This window comes from Cyprinus carpio, chromosome B18 (assembly GCF_018340385.1).
Source record: "Cyprinus carpio isolate SPL01 chromosome B18, ASM1834038v1, whole genome shotgun sequence".
Lineage (NCBI taxonomy): Eukaryota > Metazoa > Chordata > Actinopteri > Cypriniformes > Cyprinidae > Cyprinus > Cyprinus carpio.
In genome coordinates this window covers 1,975,418-1,997,228 of record NC_056614.1, presented here as the reverse complement: position 1 = coordinate 1,997,228, position 21,811 = coordinate 1,975,418, and the positions used below count along the sequence as shown (strand labels likewise).

The window sequence follows — 21,811 nt, the reverse complement described above, 5'->3', positions numbered from 1 at the left end:
TTTCTCAAAATGAGTTTTTTCTCCTACACTGAGCCATAAATCTCCACTTCAGTTACACTCACACACCAAACTTTACTTTTTATTCCTGTCTGTGTCCTGTAGGTTTTTACAAAGGGATTTGCTTGATTATATACATTTTATTTCCCCCAAAATTGTGATAATATATTGTTCTGTCTGTATTTCCTGAATTATGGAGTGACAAAAATGACATACTCAAAATCCCTCTCTCTACTCTAATGTAAATAAATAAATAAACAAGAACTTTGAAACTGACTTCATTCAGCGTTTAGATTTTTGTACTAGAAATGTATCCAAATTAGTGCATATTCCATTAAATAATGCCTCATTTGCATATTTAAACCGCAAAAATGATTAAAGGAGGTTCTTGCGTAACATGATTTCAAGGCAATAATAGAATCCATCATCCAAATAAATGCTATTTTTGCTGTGTTCAATTCATATAATATGCATTAAATGGTTATTTATATATGTAAATATACGTGACTGTAATGGCAGGAGAAATAAAAATTCACAGTATACTGCTATGTTTATAACATTTACACAGAGTTAGTGTCAGTTAACCTTTTTTTTTTTTTTTTTTTTTTTTTTTTTTTTTACTTTTTTTTATTGCATGAATAACAATTACAGAACATGAACACAGAAAATACAGAGAAAAAAAAAATTGCCAGGGTTACAGATACACAAATGCAAAATACAACCATTGAGTTGAAATAAAACTAAATAGACCAAACAAACAATAAAAGGCTTTGACATTTCACAAAATTTTAAAAGTATTCAAGAAATACATGGTTTTAACAGCTTTTTTGTTTGTACTGTCCTTAATGGAAACCATATAATTTTCTAATTCTTTCAATACCACAGAAAAAAAAGGTTTCTGATTAGTAAATTTACACCGATGAATATGAAACTTCACTAAAATAATCAAAAGATTAATAATATACGCTTCCCTTTCCATACTCTTTTCATATTGTAAAAAAACAAATATTACATGTTAGTATAACAAAAGAAAATTACATTCCAATTTAATACTTATAAACTTAGAAACTTCCCACCACAACCTTTTGGTATATTGACAGTGCCAGAAAATATGAGGTACGGTTTCTGGTTGCAAAAAACAAAATGAACAATTTACATCTATGTCTTTGTTAAATTTGGATAGAAAATGTTTAGCAGGGTAAAATTTATGCAGTATCTTAAATGAAATTTCCTTGACCTTATTTGTAATAATATGCATGTCGAAAAACAAACTTTACCACAAATCGTATCAGCTAGCTGCAATAGAGACACACGTTTAGAGTATGAAATACCTCTACATAAAGAAACAACACTCAAAGAGATAGCACCAATTACAGAGGCAAATTCTTTAGGGGAAACAGGGAGGTTGAAGTATTAAAGAAACTCATCATAAGTCATTAAATACCCCTGATAATTCAACAACTGACCAACCACAAGTGTCAGTGAACCTTTCTGATGAAGAATGTTACTAACATGACGTCATGCAGATAGCAAAAGCTGAAACTTGTTGAAACAGAAACTTTTTTTTTTTTTGTGGACAGATCAAGTTGCAAAAGTCACTTTTGAAGGTGAGGGCCATTGCTGAGGCACCAGCTCACGTGAAGTCCTTCCTGAGGCTGAACAGTTATTTTAAGTCTTAGTGATGATGTTTGCTGCTGAATTTTGTTCTACCTTTTCTAATTAAAGATGAGAAACATGCCTGCTTACGTGAACATTCCTCTAGGGCGCATTACTAATGTTGCATGACAAAAATAGGCACTACTAAAATTATTACAATTATTTTGAATCACGTGTCTGATGGGAACGTTATCGTTTGTAGCATCCATCTTTTGTTGAACATTGATGCTCAGATTTCAAAAAAACTACTAACCGCTCATTTGACGACGTTTCTATAAGAATAAGCTTAGATGCATAAAAACACACTCGAGGAGGACGAGAGCGTGAGGCTTCTTCTTATTTAGGCTTTTGTGAGGTTAGTTCACGGACTTTTATTTTGAAAGTCGACGCGTCTCCGCTTCCGCACGAAGTATTACGTGACAACATCCGCTCCTCCGCTGTTTCCTTACTACGGCTAGTAAATTAAACAGCTTTTTATCATGAAGTTAATATTAATACCTACTTAAAACGACGATCAACTTTGAACGTTTCGGCTTAAAAGCGAAATCATGGCGAGGATCGGCGACATCATTCATCTTAACGTCGGGGGCAAAAGGTTAACGTTACATCCTGCTCGAAACAAGCCACACACTTTACTAACATTCTCATCTGTTACTTTACAAATGTTACTTTACGCAATGCAGTCTTCATAACAACGAGTTTGCATTCGTGTTTTAGTGACGTAACGTACTGTAAATAGCAGCAGACAGTAATAAACATCTGCGTTCCTGTACAGCGTTCTGTTATCACAAATAATGGACGGATGCGATGATGTTTTCTCTTGTTTTTGGCTAAAAGTGTTTTTCTTGTTATGTCTGAATGTATGAATCCAGGTTCAGCACCTCCAGACAGACTCTGACATGGGTTCCCGACTCGTTTTTCTCAAGGTTTGTGTGTTTTAGATCAGATAAAGCTATAGTTTGCGTATATTGACAGTTTAAGTGCTTATAACTTAATTAGGTTTAAGAATAATAACTGATATGTGATTTGTTTGGTTCTTGACATAGGTCTTATTAGAACAGAAATACTTTTTTTACGTAATGTGTGTGCACAATAAATACGTGTGTGTTTTTAATACTTCTAGTTTATTAAGCGGACGGATATCAACGCTTAAAGATGAGACTGGAGCGGTAACGTTTATTATATCATCCATGCTAATAATACTAACACTCTTACTATGCGAGAGTGTTTTAACGTAGCTCGATATTTGTCTTTTTTAGATCTTCATTGACAGAGATCCGTCTCTGTTTGCTCCTATTCTCAACTTCCTGCGCACCAAAGAGCTTCACCCCAGGTGCGTCTGTGTTTTTGTACAGGAGATAATTTAACGAATGAAGTGTATTATTATTATTATAATTATTATTATTATTATATTATATTATTATTATTATGGCATAACGCTGTTTTTAATGACAGGTCCATAGATGTGCACTTATTAATGCACGAGGCAGAGTTCTATGGGATCACGCCGCTGGGTGAGACCAGGCTGCGCTGGGATTATTCTGATGCTTTTGAGCCACATATTAAAATAATGCATGTTGATTAAACGGTGGTTTCTGATCTAATCGTGTCTCTATCTCCTCCGCAGTGCGAAAGCTGCAGCTGTGTGATGAGTTGGATCGCTCCTCCTGCGGGAACGTGTTGTTCAACGGCTACTTGCCTCCGCCAGGTACACGGAGACAGAGTTCAGCACTGTTTCAGACAGACAGCATGTTTCAGAGGCTCTTTTTGTGTATTCGATTTTTAAAAAATGCAGGTTTAATATTTGTGCTTGTGTACAGTACGTGTGTGTGTGTGTCAGAGCGGCTCCGTTCACAGTAAATGCTGCTCCGTGCAAACAGTTATCGTCTGACACTGAGGCTCCGGAGCATGTTTTATTCTTATGAAGCAGACTGGTTCGAAAGACTGTGTCGAGGATTGTGTCAAATCTCTGTTTGAGGCTTCATACATCGCAGTGAAACACCTGATAAGAACCTGATTTTGATTATAAGGAGACGTGAAATGCTTGGTGTTCGCTCCCTGCTTCATAGTAACACTTTCAGTGATTCTCAGAATGAAGACACAGCTGCTGAGGATTGCTTTTGTGTTGAAACTGGAATCAACAAGATGTGTGATCATTTAAAGTGGCTGTTATAATTGCAGCTGACCACTAGATGTCACGGATTGGGTCTCTGGATCTTTTTTGGTACGGTCAGGAAAAAGCCTCGAAAGCTTCACAAGGCTTCATCTGCCCATCTCTTGTTATCAGTTATGTGTGTGGAGCATCTCAAACTGCACATTGTTGTGAGTTGGGGTTTATTATAACGTTCATCTGGGATCATTTGTAAGGGGAATCGTTTATAAACCTACGCAAATCCAGGAGAATGCATGGATATCTTTCTAAATATAACTGTTCATCACGATTTCAAAATTTAAAAGCTTGGCGCCTTGCTCTGAGTTTACATGTTTCGATGTCCAAATATTGAAGAAATTACAGAAATTGACAGAAATGGCAAAATATTAAAGATTAAGTGGATAATTGAACTAAACGAGGATTGTATCGCGCCGCGTCAGACCGTTGGCGCCCTCTGCTGGCATTCGTTATAATCATAGACTGTAAAAAAATATGGACGTAGTGTCCGTGACGTCACCCATAGACTCCTCAATAGCGGTTTTGAAGCTCATAGTGTGCAGAGCGGGCCGTCGCCATATTGGCAGCGCGTCACCGCGCGACTCTCCCGGATAATCGAAAATGGGCAAAAAGGCGGGAGCTGGTTGCTGAAGCCACGCCCACCTAGCTCGACGGCATTGTCAGCAGCAACAAACCACCCACCAAACAAGCCACCACCCTAATTAAACAAAACATAAATTCAAAACGTAATTTAAACTAAACATATAAAAAAAAAAAAAAATCACCCTCCCCTCACAGTTGTCATGAAGGGAAAAATTAACTATATAGACCAAAATAATTTTTTTGAACCAGGCTGTAAACATGTTTTTTTCTGCTGTAAAGTTGGGCATTTTAACATGGGGAGTCTATGGGACTGACTCCCTTTTGCAGCCAGCCTCAAGCGGCCAGTCGATGAATTGCAGTTTAAGTCACTTCCTTATTGGCTTCACGAGAGAGAGCGGGAGGTTGCCGCTCGGTTATAATGCGTAAAGTACATTAGCTGTATTGTTTATAATACGTTTTGTATTTTAACAGTGTTTTTGAATAAAACCTTATGATTATGGTTACTGGATTAATCATCGGAATAATCGACAGATTACTCGATTACCAAAGTAATCGTTAGTGACAGCCCTAATTGTGTGTGTCGCAGTGTATCCGGTGAAGCGCAGAAACAGGCACAGTGTGGCAGGACCCCAGTTCAGGGGGCCGGTGGAAAGGGCCCCTGTGAGGAGGAGTAACACAATGCCGCCTAACCTGGGCAAAGCTGCCGTAGAGGAGAGGGGGACAGGTCTGCCTTTCTCTATAGTTCCTTTTAGTATTCTATTCCACTCTGATTTTCTCTGCTACTCTACTTCATTGCATTCCACTTTACTTGATTCTCTTCTATCATATTCTACTCCAGTTTTCTTTTGCCAATTTTATTATTTTCTCTTATGATAATTTGCTTTGGTATGTTCTATTCTGTTCTATTTTGTTATTTTCTGTTATATTGCAGTCTTATTTACTCTGATTTATTCTGTTTTGTTTTCTATTTTATTCTACTCAGTTCTGCTATATTATATTCTATTGTACTTGGTTCATCTTATTTCTACTGATGTATTCTATTCTTTTGAATCCCATTACAAAGTTCTTATCTGCTTGCTTCTGTTCTATTTTACGTTGTTCCTATTCATTTATACTCTGATTTTATTCAATTCTATTTTACTCCATTTCAGTGTGGTTTATTCTATTCTGCTCTATTGTCGTCTGATAGTTTCTACTGTGATTTATTCTATGTTATTCTGTTTTACTCTACTAAGTTGTTCTCCTCTTGTCTGATTTGTTCCATTCTATTCAGTTTTGTTCTACTCTGTTTTATCGTTTTCAGACTTCATTATACTCAGTTCTACCCGTCTCAACTCTGGTTTGTTTTATTCTGTTTTATCCTACTGTTTTATGTTATTCTATTTTATTTTACTCACTTCAACCCTAGATTATTTATTCTGTTTAATCATTGCTACTCTAATTTACTCTATTGTACTCAACCAATTTCTACTCTGATTTGTTTAATTCTATTTTATTTCACTCAGTGGTACTCTACTTGGTTGTTAATTTCCTAACTGGCTTATTCTGTTCTGTTTCATTATATTTTTCAGTTCTGCTCTACTCAGTTCAATTCTGTTTAATTCAGTTCAATTCATTTCAGCTCTGGTTTGTTCTATTCTGTTCTGTTTTACTCGGATCATTTTTGTCGCAATTAATTCTATTTTACTCTATTCTACTCTACTCATTTCTACTCTAATTTTTCTAGTGTACTGTGGTTAATTCCATTCTGTTTTCTTCTATTTTCTTCTATTTGACTCAGTTCTACTTGTTTCTATTCCTGTCCATTTTGTCCTGTTCGATTTTAATCAATTCTACTCATTTCTTTTCTGTGTTATTTTACGTGGTTTTACTCTAGTTCTCTTAGGTGCATCCTTAGTTTACTCCTCCTGTTTTCAGTTTAAGAAAGTAATTCTGAATACTTTCTTGAATCATGTGATCTGTTGTTTAGGTCCGGTCTCTGATCCAGGCATGGTCAGAATCATATGTGGTCATCATAACTGGATTGCTGTGGCTTATGCCCAGTTTGTGGTCTGTTACAGGTAGGGTTCCTCTTTGAATGACACTTACAGTAATGATTGGGATTTACACGTGTGACTTTTTTCCCTTGTGCTCAGGGTTAAAGAGTCGACTGGTTGGCAGCAGGTGTTCACCAGCCCTCAGCTGGACTGGGTGATCGACCGAGTGGCTCTTAATGCCAAAGTCATGGGCGGTTCTCTAGGGGACAATGATAAGATGGTTGCCGTTGCATCGGGCACAGAAATCATACTGTGGGCGATCTGTCCCGATGGAAACGGCAGTGAAATCGGTAAGCTCTCGTGTCATAGAATGCTTTCGGATCTTTCACAGATGTTTGGAAAGCAGAGTTCTTGTCTGTTGTGATCCGCAGGTGTGTTCAGTTTGAACGTGCCGGTGGAGGCTTTGTTCTTCGTAGGAAATCAGCTCATCGCCACGAGCCACACGGGTAAAGTGGGAGTGTGGAACGCTGTCACGAAACACTGGCAGGTAACGAGAGCTGACCGATGCATGACCGTTACTTTCTGTATTTGTTCCGGTGTCATGTTTGAGATGAAATCGATTTCTTAATATCACAACAAGCAGAAGTGTTCACTTCCTGATTTCTTCACCTCTCTTTATGCAGAACCAGGATGTGGTTCCTATCAACAGTTATGACACAGCCGGATCATTCCTCATTTTGGGATGCAATAATGGATCTATTTACTATATAGGTAAAGTGATACTCAGTCGATGATTATCTAATATGTTATGCTTTCAGGTTTTGGTCTTGCAAATAAAAAAGTAGCTTTCCATGCAGTTCTAAAAATCGTTTATTGTTGAACGTCCAGCTAAAATAATAATATTACTTGCTGTTAATGTTATTTCTAATTGCTTGAGCTGTTATAACACATTTGTTTGGATACATTCCAGTGCATTCATGGTGGTTGATCAAGCTGTTCACGACACGCTGTGCTTTTCTGTGTCTGTCAGATGTCCAGAAGTTTCCGTTGCGGATGAAGGATAACGATCTGCTGGTGACTGAGCTGTATCGAGATCCCACTGAAGATGCGATTACTGCTCTGAGTGTCTACCTGACGCCCAAAACAAGTAACGCCAGCCTGTCATCTCTCACGGTGTCGTAGCACATAGCACTAAACCATATTCAACTAGTACTAAACTATTAGCACTCCAGTGGATCGCACAATTACGAAACACCCATTGAGAAAAAGACTTATTACTGGAGTAATATACTTTGAAAGAATAAATGAATGTGTGAACTGAAACCGCTACTGCATAATGTACTGACAAGCATCTAAAATGCACTTTAATGTCGTTTCTGTTAAACCTTGTGTTTGTGTGCTCTTGTGTTTGCTCAGGTGACAGTGGGAACTGGATCGAGATCGCGTATGGCACTAGTTCAGGCACGGTGCGTGTCATAGTGCAGCATCCGGAGACGGTGGGATCCGGTCCACAGCTCTTCCAGACCTTCTCCGTGCACCGCAGCCCTGTTACCAAGATCATGCTGTCTGAGAAACATCTCATCTCTGGTATAGAGGTTTTTTTATGTGCAGGGTATCATGTGAAAAAACAAAAATCTGTAAAATATATTCATAAATTGAACAAATAAAACAGACTTCAGAATTTCACAAAATTGCAAAAACATTTATTATTTTTACTACGTTTAATCTAGACACAAACAAAATATTTTTCTGAAATATTTACATGTGTGTGTGTTTATATATAAATAATAAATATACACAGTGCACACACATTATGTAAACAAAAACTTTTATCTTGGATGTTATTAATCATTTGACAGACGTTTAATCGTGACCTAGAAATATTTCTTCTTCATATTAAACTGTCATGCTCATTTATGTACAGAATATAAAAGGATCAAAAGTATGAAATCACATGTAAAGAAAATAAGAAAAAAAAAGTATAATTTATTTACATTGAATCGAAAAACAAGAACATCAGTATTTTTTAAAACTGCAAAAAAAAAAAAAAAAAAATTAAATAAATAAATATATATATATATATATATATACAAACTTATTTATTGATATTAAATTGGAAAACAGTATTCAGTATTTTTTACATTTACAAAAAAAAAAAAAAATCATACACATGCTCATTTATGTGAGGAATATAGTGGAGCTCAAAAGTCTGAAATCACTAGTAAAAATATTTAGCTTTTTTCTAAAAAAAAAAAAAAAGCAAATAAAAAAGTCAGTACCATTTATTATTATTGAATTAAAAACAAAACCAGATTTTCTAAAAATTGCAAAAACATTTTACATTTAGTTACATTTAATAAGGATCAATAGGATGAGATAACTAGTTTAATATTTAGCTTTTTTCTCTCTCTTTTTTGTTTTTTAAATTCAGCATAAATGATTAATGCTACATTGGATAAAAAACAGTAACTCCAGAATTTTCTAAAACTGCAAAAACTGCTACAAAACAACTTCTTTTCTCTATTTCCAAATGAAAAAAGTAATTAATCACAAATCTTCCTTGCTATAGTGTGTGCAGACAACAATCACGTCCGTACCTGGACGGTGACGCGTTTCCGAGGCATGATCTCCACTCAGCCGGGCTCCACCCCCCTCACCTCCTTTAAGATCCTCTCATTGGACGATATCGACGGCCATGGAGGCTGTGCTGCTGGAACTGAAATAGGTCAGATGTAGTGAGTAGAATGAAATCACATTTATGTTAATTTTCCAGGTGCATGGGCCACAATGTGTTTACTAACGCAGGTCCGTATGGGGAGCGCGACGAGCAGCAGGTGTTCATCCAGCGGGTGGTTCCCGACACCGATAAACTCTACGTGAGGCTCTCCTCCAATGGGAAGAGGTCAGTTTCAAATACTAACAAGACAAACCAGCATTCTTTCACAGTAGAGCACCTGAGAGAGTGCTAAGCTTGATCTGTGTCTCCTCTGAAGGTGTGTGAGGTGCGTTCGGTGGACGGGACGTCCATCACGGCGTTCGTGGTGCATGAGTGTGAGGGATCCAGCCGCATTGGGTCCAGGCCCCGCCGGTACCTCTTCAGCGGACACAGCAACGGCAGCATCCAGACGTGGGACCTCACGACGGCGATGGAGATTGCAGGGAAAGTGGACATCAAAGGTGAGAGCGGAGGAATAAATGAATGTGAAATGCATTGCAAGGAAGGAGAGGACAGGTAACAACATCTCCTTCTCAGGAGGCACTGCTCAGTTTTGTGTATTTGTGTGTTAAAGCTCTCGGAGGTCCCACTGAAGAGGAGCTGCTGGAGCTTTTGGACCAGTGTGATCTGGCACTGACCCGCACACCTGACATGAGTCCCGCCGCGTCTCTCACACACTCCTCACGCAACTCCATGTGCAGGTACACACACCTCCAGTCCTACACCCTCAAAACACATGCCCACAAAATTACACGCACAGTAAAGATCTTGCAATAATATAGCTTTGCTTGTTAAACTATTGTAATCACTTAAATATTTACCTACTGCATCTTACAGAAATGTGGACCGTTTTTTTCATCATCTGAAATGTGCTGCAATTTATATTCTAAAGAACTTTTTATAATGCGTTAAGCACACAAAGCATACATGGATTTGCACGCATGCTCGCTACATTAGTTCTAGTATTATAAACTTGACATTGCAATCTATCCATCATCACACTAAATGCAGTCAAACATAAATATACGTCAACACAAGAAGTTAGTTGTTGGTGAATTAGACATTACTGGTTTGTGCGTAAGTAAAAGTGTTTTTTTTTTCTCTTGTGGTTTTTAGTTTTCCTCACATTCAACTTCAATTCAGTTAGGCGTGCTTATTTCTGTAGTGCGCTTCACACTTTTTAAATTTACTCAAGACAATAATGCGATTAATCGAGATTAAATATTTTTATTGATTAACATCACTAATATATATATATATATATATATATATATATTATATATATATATATATATTATATATATATATATATATATATATATATGTAAGTACTGAGTAATATTAATTAACAGCATGTTTTAAAAAAGTAAATATTAGCATTTTATTTTTAAGTTTACTATATATAATAATTAGTAATTAATAAGTATTTAATACTCCTTTTTATTATAGAATACAGTATAATCACACTTTATTTTTTATTTATTTACTTTTTTTAAATAACTAAATAAAGTGCAATAATTTTATCACTATTTTTATTATTTTTTATATTTATATATATATATATATATATATGTCCTGTAGATGGCACTGTTGTTCATTTCTATGGTCTCTCATGTCTCTCCCCACAGTCTTCAGTCTCAGTTCAGTGAAATCGCTCGGGCTGCCGGTGGTTTTCGGGGTCCGGTTCCTCTGACCGGTAGTCTGCCCCGTCAGGCCCCGCTGGTCCCCCTCAGCAAACCCCGTGAGCCGCCCCACCTGGGCCTGAGCCAGTCATCTCTGGCCGGCAGCGACGGCCTCGGCTCCATCCGCAGGGGCAGCTTTGTGGAGCGCTGTCAGGAGAGGGCCAAGAGCTCGGACACGGCCGGCCTGGACGCGGCCAGACGCAGTTTAGCCATGTGCAGTGAGCTCGACGCACGACTCGGCCTCAGAATGCAGCCGTCATTCTCCACACCTTCATCATCATCATCCTCCCCTTCAGCAGCAGCATCCATGAGAAGACCAGCTTCGGCAGCATCAAGTCCTGCTCCTTCACCGCTCAGTCCAGCCAGATCACAGACACCCGCGTCTCCAAGACGACCTCTGACCTCTCCGACCAGTGAGAGCCCGTCCAATGAGAACGTACCTGGGCAAGAAAGCCCCGCCTCTTCATCTTCCACCAGCCCCAAACCTCATATGAATGAAACCAGCTTCTGAGAGGAAAGCCAACACAGTGGTTCTAAATTATTAGATTGAATGTTCTACCCATCAACAGAACTATATTCAGAAATACAGAATTAGTCATTGAAAAGTATTTGTGTATAAGTATATATAAAAAATTATATGTATACTTCTTTTAGAACAGTATTCTCAATATCAGAGAATATATACATTTGCTTGCTGCCCAATGTGTCCTGTAGCACCGACGGACCTAAGAAGAAGATTGAATATGATTTATATATTTATATATGATGATATTCACAAAAACTGAATAATTTCAAATTCTGAATTATGATAACATATTATAGCATTTGCAAAATATTTCTTTTAGAACAGTGTTCTGAGTATCACTGGGTGCCTTATAATATAGAGTTATTATGAGAATATGGAACATCATGTAAAAGAGGGGAAAAAATCCCATTCCACAAACACAGAAGAACAAAGTACTTTTCATTTGTACATTAAGGGCAGATGTGTTTTATCATATACAAAAAAATACTTTTTTTTTTTTTTTGGCATGTTAACATACTTCCCAAACTTATGCAACTGAAGACAACTAAACATCACTGGAAAGTCGAAACACTGTGTCGCTGGTGCAGTTGAAACATTGATCAACCAATCGAGTGAGAGTGGGGCGGGGCAGTGTGTTTAGCCAGCCAATGACAGGATAGGAGCGTGTCTAAGCAGCCTATTTGAAAAGGTGATTATTTGATGAGTTTCATTAAGTGCTGCTGCTGGTGCAGAAGTTACACGTCATCATCCTGAGGCTGTATCTAATATTACTGACTGACGGGGTTATGTTATTACTACTGGACAGCTCAGTGCTGATTCTGACGTCTATAGAGCAGGATGGGCTTCTGTATATATCACAGCGTAATGGGAGCAAATAAGATGCAGATGAATTTAAATCAATACTTAAAAATTCACTTAAAGTATTTGTAAACAGAAAATGTGCATTATAAATTACCAAGAGCATTAGTTTTATTGTCTGATGACAATAATAATAATAATAATAATTATCTGATATAGCTGTAAAGAAATCTCATGGTTAATGTCTGTAATAAGCAGTTTACAGGTGGTTCTTCTAAAACAGAAGTAAATTAACATGTTAAAAAAAAGAAAATTAAATTGTATATGTCAGCATGCATTGCAAAACAGAGCGAGAGATGAAGAGGACGCTAATAGTGTATGTAGCGCTTGCAGCTCTGTTACAGGCAACACAGTGTATATATAATCAGCAAACTTTCAGCACGGTTTGCACACATACACACACGAGTACAGCCTGCACTTCCGTTACGCCTCAGAGGACTGTTGTGTGTAAATGCAGACTGCCGTCGGAGGATCAGTGTGCCTCTGAGATGGTAAAACGTGGCTGTTACTGTAGTAGAAACATGAATTACATCCTAAAGTCAGCTTGAATTTGAATATGAAGTCTGAATGTTCACTGTATTCATATCATCTCCTTTTTGGTTCAAATATAATCTAGTATTTCACCCTGTTCATGACAAGATTGACAATTTGGTGTCTCTGGCAGATATTGTTATGATTTATTGGTTTTTACATTCTTTTGGAGATGAAGTTGTTAATGCAAAGAACCTTACTGTGTTTAACATAAACCATTTGATAAGTTATACTTGCTTGTTTTACTGTATTCCTCCTAAAACACTGAATATAGCTTTTTGACGTTATTGTGTTTGTAAATGCACTTATTCCGATATCAGTATCTACTTTTGAAAATACCAGAAAACCATTTTCATATAAATAAATTAGAATAATAAATAGGTCATTTTATTACTGATTATCAGTAAAATAAATAATTTTCATTATTATGATTTAAATGGATATGTTAATAAATAATATAATATTTATTCATTATTAATAATTAGTTTTGTATAATGTATTTTGTCTTTTATATATAAAATTTAATTATAATATACATTTTTAATTTCGTGTTACTGATTATCAGTATAATAAATCATCATAATAATTTAAGAGGTTATTCAAATGGATATATTAATAATATAATATTTAATTATTCTTTATTAATAATTAGTTTTGTATAATAACATAATGTATTTTATGTTGTAGTGTTATTGATTATTAGCAAAAAATAGTTATTACAATAATTTAAGAGATGCTTTAAAATATATGATATTTAATAATTTATTAATAGTTATTGATTAATAATTAGTTTTAATGTATTATAATATATTTTTCTTTTTATGTATAAAATTGAATTTTAACATGATTTTTATTTTTCATTATCTACATAGTATTAGAATACATTTTGATTATATAGTTATTCTTTCTTGAACACTGAATTAAACTTTTTAAAGTTGTTGTGTTTGTAAATGCACTTGAAAAAAGCACTCTGGACAATTCCAAAAAATAATTTATTTTCATATAAATAACAGCAGATAGATGGCATTTGTGATAAATTAGACAATAAATAGAAAGGCATATTGCTCAATAGCTTGACAATGTACTGCAGACTATTTGTGTTGCTGTTTGTGATGCTGGTCGCCGGAACTGTCTTGCGTCTTCAATAGTGTCCGAATTCCCAAAACTAGAATGACAAACCTCTACAGAATCAAAAATGAAAAACATTGATATATCATGTAAAACAAAAAAATTGCTTCTGAGCTATCGCTGACACCATATCAAATGGTCATCTCGGTATAAATCAAATAAATAGTAAAAGATTGTGCTTCAGTGAGACGGAGAGCGATATGAACCTCTCGTCATCGAGTGCAGGTTAGCTGCCAGACTGGTTTAGCACTGGACGTGATTACCCTGATGTCCATGTGGAGCTGCTCTAGTAAAACCCCTTAAGTGCCTTGTTTTCTGTGTCTTTTTTCTCTATTACATACTTAAGTAATCTCGAAATTCATCCTTTGAAAACCATTTTGAAAACCGACATTGCTTTTCCGTGAAAATGGAGCTTTAATATATTTTTGGCAGTCTCCTCCCCCTAAGTGGGCGGGGTCAAGTGTCATATTACGCTCTTTTACTATCAAAACTTTATAAACTTGACAAAATACATATCGTCGGAAAGGTCTGTGTCTCAAAATTCAATATTGGGTGGTTATTTTGTGATAGAAGTAAGAGAATAGTAATAGCAGAGTCATTAATAGTACTAATTAGTATTATTTAGTTATTAACTAATTATTTACTTAATTGTTAATTAGCTAATAGCATTGATTAGTTTTTAATAGTAATTAAAAAGTAATAGCAGAGAAATTTAGATATGCAAACAAAAATTAAATGGAGTTTGGATGGCTGTTTGTGGTATGAAGCTTTAAATAAAATTTCATTTTTTTAATATCAACTTCAAATTTGGAACATAGCTTATTTAGACATAAGACTTTACTTTTATATCAGTTTTGGATTGTAAAATATTTATTTTTCATTTAAAAAATGGTACAGTGCATTTTCTTTACAGTATTTTTTTTTTTAAATGATTCCGCTTCTGCAATAATCTGCAGATTGTCTTAAAAAAAACTTCTGGATAAGTTTGTATAGTGTTCAGAAATGGGGGTGACACTTAAGGGGTTAAAATGCCTCAGTCCTGCTCTAGATCGTGGCGTCCAGCATCTCCAGGAAGAGTTTGTGCATGGGCACGCGTCCGTCCCTGTGCAGCCGGCTGAAGCAGCGCACGGCTCTGAGCGCCGTCTGACGCAGCAGCGGGAGCGTCATGAGCAGGCGTCCTGCGCGGTGGGCTTCGGACGGACGCTGGCTGCTCTCGTAGTCCTGCAGGGCCTCGTGGAGCGCGTCCTGGAAGCGCTGCACGGCCTCGGCGCCCTCCACATTCTCTGCGTCTGAAAGAAAGCGTTGGTGAGGTCACTAGAGGCCCTCGGCTGCTGGAGCACAGTGTTAAACACTAAATGTGAAAAACACTAAATGTGAAAAACACTTAACGTGACTTAATCATTCTATGTACAGACAAGCAGTTATGAGCCCATAATATGAATGCAACGCTTCCTATTATTTTACATTTAGTCATTTAGCAGAAGCTTTTATCCAAAGCGACTTAAAAATTTCATAGATTTATACATCTTCTGAAAGCTGAATAAATTAGCTTTCCATTGATGCATTGTTTGTTAGATACAACTTTGAAAATCTGGAATCTGAGGGTGCAAAAAAAATTAAATATTGAGAAAATCGCCTTTAAAGTTAAATTAAGTTCTTAGCAATGCATATTACTAATCAAAAATTAATTTTTGATATATTTACGGTAGGAAATCTTAAAATCCTAATGATTTTTGGCATAAAAGAAAAATCTATAATTTAGTTTATTTATTATATATCTATATATATATATTTAAATATTTATATAATTTTTAATTATTAAAACACCGTTAACACAATTTTAATTCATTAAGCCAATTTAACCTCCTTTATAGTGGTTTTCTTTGGGAGGAAAACACTTAATGTGTGATTAAATGCACTGCCTTCGTATTCTGGGCTCATCTGCTTGTCTGTAAATAGTTTATTTTATTAATAATGTGTTTAATGAGTTTGGTGTTTTTATAACACCATTTTAATGCATTTTTCACATTAAGCGTTCTAGAATGTCCCCTGTTGGTGTTCAATGGGCTACCCCAGGTCCATCTGGTCATGCTCTTTAGGTTTTTCAGTGTCAAGTGTAAAACACGGTAGTTTTCTGGGTGTCGTCTGACTGTAAACGCCCTGCGGTCGAATGCGAGACGCGGATAATGGATGTATTGATCTGTGCTCTACTGTTTATATTGATTGGTTTTTCTTGGCCAGTGAGTCTGAGACTGAAAATGGGAACTAAAATAAAGCAGAATGAACTCCTATCACAAAAAACAGATACAGACAGGGTTTAGGCAATCCCTCGACACTACTTAAGAAGCATCAATACAAGCATCAGGAATACATTTTCCCTGTGACATTCCCTTTTAATTACACATAACTCAATGTAAGAGGTTTATATATATAGATATACCTGAGTTGGCCAGAGCCATGGCTTTGAGAGTGAGCAGCTCCTCCTGGTTGAGGCCCATCTGCTGGTATTTGGAGGTCAGGTGTCTCAGAGCCGTGTAGAGATCATGCAGTCCTGCGGCTCGACACTGGCTCTCGTTCAGTCGCAGGTTCTCCGCAAACTGAAGCTCGTCAGCCGAACCCTGAGATCTCCAAACCACGTTCAGCACCAGCGTCTCCATCCAGCCGCTCTGGAGCAGCGCCATCTGATCCACCAGCGAGAGGCCGGAGAAACCTGCCAAACACAGCCAGCGGTTATCTTCACGCAGCACGTCTGGATGAGGATCGATCAGATCAGCACTGGCTGTGTACCTGGAATGTGTTTGGCCCAGCCGATCATAACCAGCAGCTCTCTGTTTAAGAGGTCACATAAGGTCAGCAGCGTTTTAAGGTCACTGTCGGGGGTCTCGGGGTCAGGGGCGGCTCTCAGAGGAGCTGGTTCAGACACGAGGAGCTGAGAGATCACTTTGTTTCCTGGAAAGGAAAAGATGAGGATGTTTTATTAATGATGTTAAACTGTTAATCAGGTTAAATCCTCATCCACTCATAATCCACTGACGACAGTCTCTAACGCTGGCCTTCATGCTCAGGTCCGCTGCTCTTCTGTTCATATTTTAAAGTGTTCTGAAAGTTGAGTGAAGGCTGTTTTCGTGAATGTCAGTATGTGTGTGGTGGGACTCACGGATCGGTTTGCTGGGATGAGCGTAAGGTGTTTTGGTGAAGAGAGAGAGCGCTGAATCCACTCTGCGCTTGTACTTCTGTCGGCCTCCTCTCACGCGGTCCATACGCACACCTGCACACACACACACGCGCGGAAAATAATGTCATTATAACATAAAAAAAAAACATGACTAGTTCTTACTGCTATTGTGTTCACTGTTAGAAAATAGAAATAGAAAGATAGACACTGTATCCAAATGTACGGAAGCCCATTTCTGCAATATAAGAAACACAGTCACGCTTTGCTAAGTCATAGTTATGACTTCAAAAGTCACGATTATAACATACTAAGTCACAACTATGACTTTACATGTTTAAAATTATGACAGAAAAACTCATAATTACGAGATAAAGTCAAAATTCTAACAAAAACATAATTATGAGATAAAAATTCTGACTATTGAAGTCATAAATGAAACACAGTCACTTTACAATTTGAAAAACACAATTAGATCAAGTTGAAACTGTGACAAGAAATCATAATTATCAAAATTATGACATACTAAGCCAATTTAAAAAAAAATCATTTTTGGCATTTTATCTCATAATTTTGACTTTTTATGTCATAATTTCAACTTCATCTCATAATTATGACTTAGTACATTATCATTTTGACTTAGTATGTCAGTTTCAACCTTTTATGTCATAATTATGATTTTTATGCCATAATTTTAACTTAGTAAGACTGAATCTTGTCAGAACTTTTCATAATATCATGATTATATCATAATTACAACATTTAAAGTCATAATGTCAACTTTATATGTATATATATATATATATATATATGGCTTTTAAAGTTTTGAGACTTGGATAAATACTGTAACAAATGTACTGCTCATTGTTAGTAACTGATTTCATACAATACAGAGCATCTTTTTTTATTTATTTTTTGTTTAACCATACATTTACTTCTCACCATACTTTTCCAAAGAAAAATAAAGTACATTTGCAATATTCACTCAAACAGTTGTGCTGCAAATATCTTTGGATTGTATATATACTGTATATATTGTATTCAGTACTAAAAAATGCTAAATATAAGCGGTCTCAGTCTTTTTGGATCCCACTGTAGGCATATGTGGACATGAGTTATTTTAGCCGAGGAAAGCAAACATCTAAAGATAAAATAAGGTCAAATGATGGTTTGAGTTTGGTGTCAGCTCACCCTCTCTCATCATGCCGGCACGCAGGCACTTCTGGAAACGACACGCTTGGCATGATTTCCTCCGTCTCTTGGTGATCTCACAGTCGTTCACCACCGGACAGCTGTACTCGATGTTTCCTGAAACACCAACCGATCACACCAGACTTACACTTCACTTATTTCACTTCCTTCTTCTGACCTGTTCACACTTTTTTTATTCAGAGGAGAATTAAAAACCGGGAGGAGGGACGGTATCAGAAAACACTGCTAGCTGGATACGAACTCATGTTGCCTGTGTGAGCAGCACAACACATGCTTTAATGTTGTAAGTGAATGCCATTAATTGTTATTTCTTTTTTTAATTAAAAAGCCATAAAGACAGACCATAAAGCCATAAAAAGCCATAAAGCTCAGTTGTATGTACTGAGAGCTGTAGCTCTATGAAGTGCGATATATCTATCACATGTTCAATCAAACATAAAGTCCATTGGTCCCATGCTTCACAAGCTGAGCTTTCACACAGAAATCCATAGGAGTCCAGACAGAGTTCAACTATTGATTTGCACTGCCTCATAATTTAATAATCATGGCAAGAGGTAGAAAGTCGGTGCTTCCCCAGAGGCGAGAGTATTGACGACTGTTCAACACTCATTAATGCCCAGAGAAGCAAATCCTGGAGTTTCCACAGTTAACGCTGATCAATAGATTTGTCTAAAACACAACGCTGGACAAGACTCTGCGGGATGAGAGCATCCATTATGTGATTGAACACTTCATCAGTATATTGATATGTTAACACACACTTGTTCTTTGTCTGCCCAAGGCCAAAGCCAATAAAAACACTGTCTGCATCCATCAGAAACCTTTACAAAACTCCCCTATATATATATATAATTTTGTAAATGGTTTTCATGCAGACCACAACATATATCACAGCCAGATTATATTTAATGCATATGTTGACAATATGTGCCAAGAGACAACAATTCTGATTTTATATTACCCATGCTTTTACTATATTTTAACACACACACACACACACACACACACACACACACACACACACACACACACACACACACACACACACACACACACACACAAATCTAACAATAGAAACCTTAAAAAAATGTGATAGAAATTCCAGTGGCTAATTATTAATCATTGGCAACAGTTTTATCTCAGCTTTACAGTTCATAAAATAATAATAAGAAGAAAACTGAAGTTTAATTTGGTATTTTATGAACACCATTCCAAATAATCAAAATCAAGACAATTGTATTGACAATGTGCTTTGATTAAAACAGCAGCACACTGAGTCTTCACACACAAATCAATGTCAGACAGATAGTTAACTCATGTCATATTGATCATTACATTCATTAACAGCACTGCTGCTTTAGAAATGCACCCACACACTTGAACACTAATTTTCATTATTGCTCATAAGTCATTAACTAATATGTGACTGTGGACCACAAAACCAGTCATAAGGTTTTTTTTATTTATTTATTATTATTTTTTTTTTAATTGAGATGTATACATTGTCTGAAAGCTGAATAAACAATCTTTCCATTGATGTATGGTTTGTTAGGAGGACAATATCGGCTGAGATACAACTATTTAAAAAATCTGGAATCTGAGGGAGCAAAAAAATTTAAATATTGAGAAAATCGCCTTTAAAGTTGTCCAAATGAAGTTCTAAGCAATGCATATTACTAATCAAAAATTAAGTTTTGATATATTTATGGTAGGAAATTTACTGAATATACTCACTTAATATCATGATGATTTTTGGCATAAAAGAAAAACGGATCATTTTGACCCATACAATGTATTGCTGGCTATTGCTACAAATACACTTGTCCTCCAGGGTCACATACTCCTGCGAAAATCAGTCATTTGTTTAAAAATGGAAATGCACACATCTAAGTGTCACTTCATTTTTATGAGAGAATTCTATTGTCAAATGACTTCATAATTAATAATTAAAAAGTAAATATAAGTATAAAGATTGAAACAATATTGCACTATATAGCCTTTTTTTCTCACGTTTTATATTAGCCTACTATATAATAATTCAACTTGTTTAAGTTCATACTAACTTCCGTTAATAAGTCTTACGATGTTTTGTGGCTGCAGTCGTTACCTTGAATGGTTCTTTTGAAGAAGGCCTTGCACGCCTCGCACGACGCGACGCCGTAGTGATATCCGGACGCGAAGTCTCCGCACACCAGGCACAGGCGCTTGGGCCCCGGGTTCAGCGACGCGATGTAGTCGCAGCTGAGCAGGGGCTCTGTGTGAGCGGCGGGATGATAGAGAGCCGCAGCGCTGCTGCTGGAGATGGAGCTGGAGCTGACGGGGGAGTCCGGGTTCAGAGACGGGTTCCCGGAGAAAACGCTGTAGCCGCTGCTGTCCGACGCGCTGCCGGGGCTGAAGGGGGTCGCGCTGCTGTCCAGGCCGAGCGAGGGGCTCAGCGGGGCGGCTTTGAGCGGCGCATCGGTCGGGGACGGAGGGTCATCAGAGGCGGACGCATCCAAAAGACTGATGAGAGGTGGAGCAAGTTTCAAAAGTGTTAGTTTGTCTTTTAATTACATTTACACTCGAATATGAGAGGCAAAAGTGATTAATTATCATGTCATACTTTTAAACAGATAGTGTAAGCTCTTTATATATTCATCATTTATATGTAAACTGCATGAACTACTGACCTGTTAAGCAACATATCATATTTATGAATAAGTTGGGTTATCAATTAATGACTTTTAGGTCATTTAAATTATTAGCCTACGCATTAACATGCATTAACTACCAATTTAGTCAGTTCATAATCCTTGAAAGTGAAATATTGCACATCTTAAAAACATCATGCCAGTATGCAGTTAAGATTAAAGAACTTTCTAAGCATTGAATAGTGCACAGCACATTTATGATACATAGGCTAATGAAAAGTAAAGCATTATTTACATATTTGCAATGACATGCGATCTTCAAACAGTCTCGTGTCATCACATAACACACCACAAACGCTTCGGACCATTAAAACTGTAAACTGAAGCTTCGTTACAGGCATTTTTAGTCAAATCAAAGAGTTGCAAAAGTTACAACCTGCACAAAAAGTTCATTTTGCTTTTAAAAAAAAAAACACTCTTTATCAATTAATGAGAACTTTGAGCTGCAACTGACATATAACGCATATGACAACACTTTCTGCAGAGTTTAGGTCTTAAAAGTAATATATAAAAAGGCATTTGAATTTGTAATTGTAGTATTAGTCCTGCTTACTTGTGCTGGTTTAGAAACTGGAAGTTCTCACTCAGGCAAAACTCCTTGAGGTCCATCACTTCTGTTCCCCAGGGACTGTCTGTGATGAAGGGAAGGGAGCTGCACACTGAGCAGGAGATGCGGAGCTGCAGGTTTATGTAAGTGATGCGCAGCGGTGGGCGGGTCTAATCTAATCCAGATGCATGCTGATTAAAACCCTATTGATGAGCTCTCATAACTGACAGGTCAAATCCTCAAAAACGACAATACAAGCAGGCCAACTGCAAATCAGTTGTTTCATAAAGCAATAAAATTTAAAGAATGCATTCTTATGGGTTTCAGTACACACAATGAAACCTGTGTAAAGTTATTGAGAGTATGCT

General features: G+C 36.8%; 2 protein-coding genes across 3 annotated transcripts; one reads left to right on the top strand and one right to left on the bottom strand.

Moving 5' to 3' along the window:
• Window positions 1-2,039: 2,039 nt before the first annotated feature.
• Window positions 2,040-12,924, top strand: LOC109055919 (SH3KBP1-binding protein 1-like). 2 transcript variants are annotated; one of them, XM_042743413.1, is made up of 19 exons: window positions 2,040-2,248; window positions 2,526-2,579; window positions 2,777-2,822; window positions 2,913-2,986; window positions 3,109-3,167; window positions 3,281-3,361; window positions 4,992-5,129; window positions 5,709-5,744; window positions 6,375-6,465; window positions 6,541-6,731; window positions 6,813-6,928; window positions 7,065-7,152; window positions 7,412-7,528; window positions 7,798-7,968; window positions 8,951-9,106; window positions 9,187-9,283; window positions 9,374-9,558; window positions 9,672-9,798; window positions 10,726-12,924. In XM_042743413.1, the coding sequence occupies exons 1-19, from the start codon at window positions 2,202-2,204 to the stop codon at window positions 11,288-11,290; spliced, it is 2,439 nt and encodes an 812-aa protein (XP_042599347.1). In that variant the 5' UTR covers window positions 2,040-2,201; the 3' UTR covers window positions 11,291-12,924. The 2 variants fall into 2 exon arrangements, with proteins under 2 accessions (XP_042599347.1, XP_042599348.1); XM_042743414.1 differs by lacking the exon at window positions 5,709-5,744 and having other exon boundaries at window positions 2,041-2,248.
• Window positions 12,925-13,667: 743 nt separating this feature from the next.
• Window positions 13,668-21,583, bottom strand: LOC109055920 (estrogen-related receptor gamma-like). The gene is made up of 7 exons (XM_042743752.1): window positions 21,450-21,583; window positions 20,314-20,708; window positions 18,186-18,302; window positions 16,980-17,090; window positions 16,610-16,771; window positions 16,263-16,532; window positions 13,668-15,111 (listed from the first exon to the last, which is right to left on the bottom strand). Exons 1-7 carry the CDS (start codon window positions 21,503-21,505, stop codon window positions 14,867-14,869), a joined length of 1,356 nt encoding a protein of 451 aa, XP_042599686.1. The 5' UTR covers window positions 21,506-21,583; the 3' UTR covers window positions 13,668-14,866.
• Window positions 21,584-21,811: the final 228 nt, after the last annotated feature.

Coding starts and splice junctions, on each gene's coding strand:
- LOC109055919 (XM_042743413.1), top strand. CDS start 2,202: ATGGCGAGGATCGGCGACATCATTCATCTTAACGTCGGGGGCAAAAG. Junction 3,362..4,991: donor CGGCTACTTGCCTCCGCCAG/GTACACGGAGAC, acceptor TGTGTGTCGCAG/TGTATCCGGTGAAGCGCAGA. Junction 6,466..6,540: donor CAGTTTGTGGTCTGTTACAG/GTAGGGTTCCTC, acceptor CCTTGTGCTCAG/GGTTAAAGAGTCGACTGGTT.
- LOC109055920 (XM_042743752.1), bottom strand. CDS start 21,505: ATGGACCTCAAGGAGTTTTGCCTGAGTGAGAACTTCCAGTTTCTAAAC. Junction 16,772..16,979: donor TCATCCCAGCAAACCGATCC/GTGAGTCCCACC, acceptor TTTCCTTTCCAG/GAAACAAAGTGATCTCTCAG. Junction 16,533..16,609: donor CTGGGCCAAACACATTCCAG/GTACACAGCCAG, acceptor TGTGTTTGGCAG/GTTTCTCCGGCCTCTCGCTG.